Source organism: Cynara cardunculus (assembly GCF_001531365.2).
Source record: "Cynara cardunculus var. scolymus isolate 2C chromosome LG 3, CcrdV1, whole genome shotgun sequence".
Lineage (NCBI taxonomy): Eukaryota > Viridiplantae > Streptophyta > Magnoliopsida > Asterales > Asteraceae > Cynara > Cynara cardunculus.
In genome coordinates this window covers 149,142-159,021 of record NC_037530.1, presented here as the reverse complement: position 1 = coordinate 159,021, position 9,880 = coordinate 149,142, and the positions used below count along the sequence as shown (strand labels likewise).

Here is a 9,880-nt window from a genome sequence, read left to right as displayed (position 1 = left end):
TCGAGAAGAGAAGAGTCGAGAGGTACCGTCGATTGGAACTGGTTTTGAATCAAGAAAATCTCTCGGATGAGGTATCGTCGATTGGAACAGTCGAGAAGAGAAGAGTCGATGGTTGCCGTCGATGGAGTTGATGAAGGAAGCGATGGAGGCGAATGAAAAGGGGGATGGAACTGGAAGCGAGGTGATGAGCCGGGTAGGGGAAGAAGGGGTAATGAGGGAAAAAGTTTTGTGTTCCACTTAGTTCCAGGGGTAATGGTGGAACACGCGTGTCCCATGTTTGTCCAACTTAGTTCCACATTTAGCCACATCAAACGTAGGACAAATGTGTTTTGTCATGTGCTGTCCCACCCTGTCCAGCGTACCAAACGCACCCTAAATAATATATTTTTATAAGTTTAAGATTTGAGTGTCAATTAAAAATATTTGTTTTAAGGATAAAGTATGTCATTAATTATGAGGGGAGAATTAATTAGGGATAAAATTGTCTTTCTCTTAATTAAGAAGTAGAAGTGTGTAATTGTTTGTTTTTTAAGTATGGACATTTATTTTGAAATGAAATTAAGTAATAAGTAGTATCATTTAATTCATAGAATTGTATTTTTGTTAAACAATAAACTTATCCACTTCAAAATAATTTCTCTCTCATTTAATCTTCAATTCCTCTAACATTTTTTATACTCATCTAACCCAATATTTTTTTTAAATATCTTATCAAAAATATACATTTAATATTTTACCATATACTTTAAGATACATTTTTTATTTAATGTTTCGTTTTATTTTTTGTCTCTATTGATATAATACGATTTATGTGGTTTTGAGAAAAGACAATGTTTTTATCTTTAAATAAAAATAAATTTAAAAATATCATAATTTTTTTTTTTAAATATATCGATATTAATATCAAATGAACTATTTAAAAGTTTTCGTTTTTTTTGTACAGTTTCCTTAATTCCATTTTTTATTATAATTTAATTTAGATCTAATAACAAATATAATTTATTTTTGGCTTAACAGTATAATTTTTATAAAGATAATGATTATGTTATAACTCAATGATTATCCTAATTATATTTTAGACAAATAATATATTTATCATATATTTGATTATGTTTATCTGCAGTTAGTTATACGAAATAAAAAATGAAGCTTTAATAAGTTGTATTTACGTACAATTTACCTGTAATATTAAATTTTAAGTAATATGCAATTAATAAACAATACTTCATGCATAAATAATGATTTTAAGAGTTCTTGTCAAATATTTTATAATATAATATAGATATAGGTGGAAGTTCAAACGAGAACACTCATGTTTTACGATAATGGAAGAACATTTATGGGCCTCCAAATTATTTAACACATAAAATTAAAAGAATAAAGGTAATTTAATTAAGGATAATCATGTTATTTTGTATTTATTTGTAATTTTGATGACATCCTTATCTCTAAAATCACATATGTTGATCGGTATCAAATAATTATCACATAATGAATAGACAGACCGATGGATGTAGACTTGATCATCACGATTTTCGATTATCACAACATTATCACCTAGCTATCACAACAAAAATCACATAATTATTAGATGATTATCACATCATAAAAAGTCTTCATTTTATTAAATTATTATCACCACAAAATCAGATGATGATCACAATATTATCAACAACGAACACATCGAGATAAATAGTCTCTGATGATAATAAAACAATTTAAATGATAAGGATAAATTTAGGATAACAAAAAAATATAAATAAACACTAATTCATTTTCATTTATTCTAATTTTTATTCTATCCAATTGACAAAATAAGCTTAACCATTTACCATAATTAATTTAATTTCTTTTTCTCAAACAGATTGAAAAAGATTATGCCATGAAATTGCATTTCTTCATACAACTGTCATAGCATAAAACAAGATATGTAATGTAAATTAAATAATATAATAACTCACATGTTTTCATAGACCTAATATTTCATATTAATTTACAAATTAAATATGAAAAAACAATTACATATATATGTAAAACAACACATGAAATTTAATATGTATAAAATCTATAAAGGATTGATTATATAGTAGGTGTTTCATGATCCATTAATTTTGTTTTTTAATAAAACATCGGATAAATCATGGTTCTTTTTAATTGATAGTAAGAACATCTCTAACATATTCCTTAATTTTTTTTAAATTGATAATAAGAACATCTCTAACATATTCTTCAATTTTTTTTAATTGATAGTAAGAACATCTCTAACATATTCTTAAATATTGAAGAAGAGTTGTGAAACGCATAAGAAAAAATATCCACTTGAATACATTACATTTCAGGAGGATGTGATACAAACAGATCAGTCCCTGACTTCAACTTTTAACTTTCTCCCTCAATAATTGATTAACGACTTTCTTGCTTTGGTATGGAATCTTTTCCTTCAAATGGATATGATATTTACTATTTTAATCCTTCAACTATTCTGGCATGTACGTTTAAACACTTAATTTATATCACTATTTGATAGTGGCTTAATAATATTAAAGTGACTTATTTAGTAAGCTTTTATAGAAAGAGAGAGAGAGGAGGTTAATGTAGAAATCCAAGGTTTTTCCAAACCTATCATTCCCTATTAAAAAAATTGTTTATTTCATCTATAAAAAAAACTTTTTCAAACAAAAACTTTATGAATCTATATAGATATATTTGTCTACACATACAATTTTATCTATATTGAACTTAATAAAAAACCTACCAAACAACCAAGTTAGATTTAACAATCATAAACTAATTTATTAAAAAAATCAGTTATAAATAATAAATCATCTTAAAAAACTATAACTTCTTGTAAAATTATTTTAGGTTCAATAAATTTCAAGCTTTTTTTTTTCCTTTCAATTATGTGACTTGTATTTTAAAATAAAGATGAATTATTTGATGTTTTTTCTTATTAGGATTTTTATTATAGATTTGGTCCTTATGGTATTCAAGTTGTCTTGGTCATGGTTCATCTGACTAACGATGTTAAAATAAATATGTTAAATCAACGGTCATTTTGGCCTTTTAATCTATTTTTTTTTATCTTTTTCATATAAAAAAGGTAAAAACAATATTTTTATACACACACAATTCAAATCATAAACGATATCTTATTTTATTCACTCTAAATAAAATAACATATAATTTTATGATTTGATTGTTTAAATTGAAATTTTAATTACATTAAGACAATAAAATCATATTTTTCCTACCATTAAATTGTGTTTTATTATAATTAATTTTTTAATTTAATCAAATCAAATCATAAAACAATATCTTATTTTATTTATTTTGATATCATATATATATATATATATATATATATTGTTTTTTATTTTTTATAGGAAAAAGACAAAAAAAAAAAAAATAGGCAAACAAACTAAAATGACATCTGATTTAATTGATTTCACGAAGAATGTTAGTCAAATAGACAAGTTGAATACTACAAGAACCAAATCCATTAAAAACCTATGATAGTAAGAGAAAACATCAAAACATACAAACTAGATCCATAATTCAATGACCAAAAATCATATTTACCAAATGATTCAACTAAATTTTATTAAAAATGACAAGGAGTTATTGTTATCCTATCCTATCTTATCTGCCAACCCCAAGTATATATAGCCTTGTTACATTTGTAATTGTTTTTTACCTTTTACCCTTCAAATTTGATTTTGAACCTAATATAACGAAAATCTGCATTGGAGCAGGATGAGACGGTATTAAAACAGAGTTCCGTTAACTTAAGGACCAAAATGACATTAAATAGTCTTTTTTCATATCAACAGTTGTATATGTAAGTTGTAACTGTAGGCGACTACAATCCTTATCCAACTCTAATTCCCCTTGGTAATTGGTATCTATCCAAAACATTCTGCCTTCCAACAAATCATTATATAAACCCCACCCACGTCACAATCATCTTCAATACTATAGAAACCAACACTCATACAATCCAACCATGGAAGCCGCCGATGACGACGAGTGTCCCATCAAAGAAGTCGAGTTAACCGTCCCAAAAACCGATGATCCCTCCATTCCGGTGCTCACATTCAGAATGTGGGTTCTAGGTATCACATCCTGTGTGATTTTATCATTTGTCAACCAGTTTTATTGGTACAGAACCGAGCCATTGTCCATTAGCACAATAGCAGCACAAATAGCCACGCTTCCGATTGGTCACTTGATGGCTCGAACCATAACCACAAGGCTCTTCTTTAAAGGTCGATGGTGCGAGTTCACATTGAACCCTGGTCCCTTTAATATCAAATAACATGTTCCCATCACCATCTTTGCCAATTCTGGTGCTGGTACTGTTTACGCCACTTATATTTTGACTTCTCTGAAGCTCTTTTACAAGAAAGAATTGGCTTTTCTTCCCGCGTTCATTGTTATGCTCACCACCCAGGTACTAATGACTTTTCTTCTTCAAATCATTAATCTTTTGGATCTTTCTTTTATATACTAACTAATCACGATTTTGAACTCATGAATGCTATAGGTTTTGGGGTTTGGTTGGGCTGGACTTTTCAGGCTGTTTCTCGTTGAACCCGTCGAGATATGGTGGCCGGCGAACCTGGTTCAGGTCTCGTTGTTCAGGTATTTACACCTTTCATATATCATGACATGGTATCAGAACAGGGTAATGTAGTTTATAAAGGATCAACATCTTTATCTAAAAGTGTTACAATATCTTCATAGGAAGATTTTAAGTATTTACACACTTTTAAAATAAAGTGTCTTATTATATTAACTATTTTATATATCATTATTTGAAAAAGTGTCTGTAAATACACGATAGTCCTGTAAAAGATTTAGGATACTTTTCAAAAGTATCTTATAAAACAACTAACAAGACACTTTATTTTAATAACGTTATAAAAAAATTGTTAATACGCTTCTTATAAACCCATTGTTACGCATTTTAGATAGAATGTTGTATGGTTTGGTTCTATGTATAAACCTAAGTTCTATAAAGTATTGTATTAGAACGTTTAGACAATACAAGTGTCATGTAAAGTCAATTTTGTTGCAGTGGTTTAAGGATTTGACTCACTCTCTTTTGTCTTTGTAAATGCTTTTTAAAGAGAACTCAAAGGTGTTTAACACGGAATCTTGGATATAACGATTTTATACGATACTTACGCAGGTCGTTGCATGAAAAAGAAAAGAGACCGAAGAGTGGCACCACATGTACGCAGTTCTTCGTGATCGTTCTAATCTGCAGCTTTGCTTACTATATCTTTCCCGGATACCTCTTCCAGATGTTAACATCACTCTCTTGGATATGTTGGATTAACCGAAAGTCTGTTATCGTAAACCAACTCGGCTCGGGGTTAAACGGCCTCGGGATCGGTGCATTTGGACTGGATTGGACCACGATCGCGTCTTATCTCGGCAGTCCTCTAGCCAGTCCATGGTTCGCAACTGCAAATGTAGCCGCTGGGTTGTCTTATGATGTTTGTGGTCACACCCATAAGTTATTGGCTCAATATCTACCGAGCCAAGAACTTTCCATTTTACTCAATGGGACTCTTCAAAGCCGATGGTTCCGCTTACAACACTCGGGCCATCATTAATTCAAACTTTCAGCTCGATAAAGTTGCATACGATAAACAAGGCCAATTATACTGGAGTTCCTTCTTTGCCATGACTTATGGCCTCGGATTCGCCACACTTTCCGCAACAATTGTTCATGTCTTGCTTTTCAATGGACGGTAAGAGACTGCTTTATGGTAGTATCATTCAGATATATTCAGTTTTTTTGTTGATGGATGACACTTTGATGTGATCAGCGATATACTGGATAAGATGAAAGGGGAATTAGGAAAGAAGAAGAAGAAGAAGAAGAAGGAGGAGGTGGATGTACACACGATGCTTATGCGGGCATACAAACCGGTGCCATTGTGGTGGTTTCTGGTTATTCTCGTGTTGAATATCGCTCTTATTCTGTTCGTCTGCAGCCATTATGCGGCCACTCTTCAGCTGTGGTGGTGGGGTGTTTTGTTGGCTTGCGCCATCGCTATATCCTTCACCTTGCCCATTTGTATCATCACTGCCACCACAAACCAGGTAAGAAATATCACACCACATTCAGTCAAAACTATTTGTAAATTGTAGGTGAAACTAACTAGTGTTTGTTGAACAGACACCGGGTTTGAACGTCATCACCGAGTATATGATCGGTTATATGTATCCCGGACGTCCTGTTGCCAATATGTGCTTTAAAGTTTATGGATATATCAGCATGCATCAAGCTTTGACCTTTATTCAAGACTTGAAACTTGGACACTACATGAAGATACCACCTAGAGCATTGTTCATGGCTCAAGTAAGCTGTGATTTGATTACCATCCATCCAGACTCTCTTCTTTTTTGACATTTTTATTCTTCACAGGTTCTTGGAACGATCATATCGGTCATCGTATACCAAGTAACTGCATGGTTGCTAATGGCTGGCATCCCCAACCTCTGTAACACGGAATTGCTTCCAAAAGACAGCCAATGGAAGTGTCCAATGGACCATGTGTTCTACGATGCTTCTGTCATCTGGGGTCTTGTTGGTCCTCAACGAATCTTTGGGAACCTCGGAGTCTACCCTGCCATTAATTTCTTCTTTCTGGTTGGAGCCATTTTGCCGATTCCAGTTTGGATCGCTCACAAGTGTTACCCCAACAAGACTTGGATTCGATTTATCCATTTCCCGGTGTTGTTGGGCGCAACTTCTATGATGCCGCCGGCTTCTGCTGTCAACTACACTAGCTGGATGCTTGTTGCCTTTCTATCGGGTTATGTTGCTTTCACCTATTATCCCAAGGTGTGGCAACGTTATAACTATGTTCTTTCGGGTGGTCTTGATGCTAGGACGGCTTTCATGGGTATCTTGTTGTTTCTTGGGCTGCAAACCACCGGGGTTTCGGTTGATTGGTGGGGCAATAAACTCGACGGGTGCCCGCTCGCTACTTGTCCGACTGCCAAAGGCGTTGTCGTTCCCGGTTTTTAGTTAGAGCGCGTTTGGTTCGTAAAGAATTTGTTGGAATTGGAACCAAACGTACAGTTGATGAATAGTTTAGTGCAGAATGATTAAGAGACTCTGATGATAAAGTACAAAATGAAATATAATTGTTTGGTAATTGTTTACATTAAAATTAAGGAGCTGAATGATTAAAGGAGGCCTAAGATACAAAATTATCTGAAAGGTTTTGAAACCATTAAAAGTCAAACTTTTTTTGCCAAACAAGATTCAGCTTAACGATTTACAAACTACCTCTAAATGAAACTATCAAGAGGTTAACAAACCAACCCCACAAACAAAAAATTTCGTAACTAAACAAATTCAATCTATTCATCAATGAATATCGAATAAAGTATCACATTTGACTTTTGAATTCAATCACTAATATTCAATTTATACACGGAAAAAAGAACAAAATTATAAATAAAAGAAAAAGGAATTTTCAAAAAAAAGATGATTGTTCATGAAGAACATTCAAATGAGCCAAAATCTTAGCAGCAAGAGACTTCATACTATGGCTTCCTCTCTGTGTAATCTCAACTAATGCCATATGCGCCGTCGTTTTATACTTCTGCTTGTACTCCGGCTGCCGGAATATTCTCTCCAAAGCAATCAAAGCCTTCTCCTGCAACTTTACACTCGGCGAACTCAACAGCTTCACCATCTTCACAATCGCATCCCCGCTTTCCAACACCTTACTACCCTTCTGCAACAACTCGTTGTTGACTAAAGTCAGCAAAGCGTCGAGAGAAGCTTCAACGGCTCCGAAATCCGGTTCATCGAGCACTTTCGCAAGTGGAGTTACAGCATTAGCCTCGAGAAGACAGAACGATGACTCGATCGTGCAAATTCCCGAGTGGACCGTGCAACTTGTATCGGGTGTGGACACACAACAGCTAAAGAAATGCGATTTTCGCACCACGGGCCCGCTTAAGTTGTTGGAACTCTCGGAGAATTGGGCGAGTGAAATCGCTACGTTCTGTTTTGTTAACGGGCTTCCGTAGTCTAGTAACTGTACTAGAGTCGGGATGATGCCGGTTTCCGCCACCTTTTTTTGTAGTTCTTGATTCGTTGAAATGGTGAAACGGCAAAGAGCTCCGGATGCACTTTCAATCATGAGCTCGGGTTTTTGAATGCGACTAGAGAGGATGGAGATGATCGCTTGAAGTGTGCCCGCATCAACGATCCATTGAGTCATCTGCGGGGTTCTAGGAAGGCTCGAGATGATTTCCATTACAGCAATGCCCTCTTCGATGTTATCAGAAATATTTACGATTCTAAGCAAAGTCTCGATGCATTTAGACCCAACGTGTTCCACGAACGTTTCATCATCCCCGTCTTTCGTTAGGATGCAGAACAACTTCACGGCATTTGATCTAACGGTTTGATTTCCGTGTTCACATAACTGAACCAGGACTTGGACAGAAGATATCTAATAAAAATCGGAACATAAATTAGTAACTTCGAAGAGATACTACAACAAAAAATCGGCTTCATAGGACATCAAATATGTCTAAATATCCTAATAGACTACTTTATATGCGTCCTATGTGAAAGTGTTACAATAAGTTGATATAACGCTTTTGGGCATTCTAACAAGTTTTTCAGGACACTTTTAAACTAAAACGTCCTACTAACTTTCTTATGACGTTTATTTGAAAAAATGTCTAATAGAAACAAGTGTCCTGGAAAAAGACGTGTTTGTATTGTCAAAAGCATCCAATAAAAAACTAACAGGACGCTTTATTTAAAAAATGTCCTACAAAACAAGTAAGGACGCCCAAAAGGCTATTAGCTTATTGTAACACTATTATAAGAAGCACAATTGTTTGATCCAATGAACTTTAGTCCTATGAAGCAGTCTATTAGGACATTTAAACATTTTTAACGTCCAATAAAACTGATTTTGTTGTAGTGATAGTAAAATGACAATTTAAGTTGTAAGATTACGTGGAATCCCTCTCAAAACTCCCTCTAAAAGAGCCCTGACATATATATATGGATAGGTTCATTTGAGAAGTCCTAAGTGTGTGAGAAGTAGATAAGTGATCCTAGCCTTTGAATCAAATGATCAAATTATCTAGCGGCGGCGATAATCAAGATTGATCACGTTAACCATTGATCACTTCATCATCACCACCGACGACAACAACGGAAGTATGGTCGGTGATATACGATCTCGATCACGTTAACGATTCTATCATCGATTTCTCTCGATTCTTTCTCTACCATATATGGCAATTCTAGCTTATCAAAATTATCAAATTTCTTAATTTGGGAATTAATTAAATAGTTCATATATAAATCATTCGGGTCCATATATGAATCAGATAAATAGTTCATATCTGAATCACACGGGTTCATATGTGAATCAGTTAAACAGTTCATATGAAGGGTTAGGATCACTTCTCTACTCCTCATACATTTAGCACTTCTCAAATGAACCTCTCTCTCTCTCTCTCTCTCTCTCTCTCTATATATATATATATATATATATATATATATTAATAGAGGAAGAGTGCGGGAAAACCCCCAAAAAAATGAAAACTAAGGAACACTCAGGTAACCATTCATCTGGATGATATGCACATGTGCATACAAGTATTTGAAGTTCATTCTTGGTTTTTTATGCATGTGTGCATGTTAAGCACATGTGCATGTTAAGCACATGTGCATATATCGAACAAATTGCTTACAAATTACTTGTATGTAGATGTGCATACTATCCGGATGAACAACTACCAAGATGTTCCTATGTATCATTTTTGTGGTTTTCCCCTGACTTTGTATATATATATATATATATATATATATATATATCTA

At 33.5% G+C, this 9,880-nt stretch overlaps 2 protein-coding genes across 2 annotated transcripts in view; one reads left to right on the top strand and one right to left on the bottom strand.

The window, feature by feature from the left end:
* The first annotated feature begins 4,003 nt into the window (after positions 1 to 4,003).
* Positions 4,004 to 7,045, top strand: LOC112508553 (oligopeptide transporter 6-like). The gene is given in 7 exon segments (XM_025113219.1): positions 4,004 to 4,450; positions 4,544 to 4,641; positions 5,192 to 5,491; positions 5,493 to 5,759; positions 5,838 to 6,114; positions 6,191 to 6,373; positions 6,440 to 7,045. Coding segments are annotated over 7 exon segments (2,178 nt in total).
* Positions 7,046 to 7,364: 319 nt separating this feature from the next.
* The window catches only part of LOC112509901 (U-box domain-containing protein 44-like), a 10,074-nt gene continuing 7,558 nt past the window's right edge, over positions 7,365 to 9,880 (bottom strand). The window contains exon 5 of the mRNA XM_025115108.1: positions 7,365 to 8,489. Coding sequence (XP_024970876.1) covers positions 7,500 to 8,489 — 990 coding nt within the window. The 3' untranslated portion in view covers positions 7,365 to 7,499. The remainder of the gene's footprint in view (positions 8,490 to 9,880) is intronic.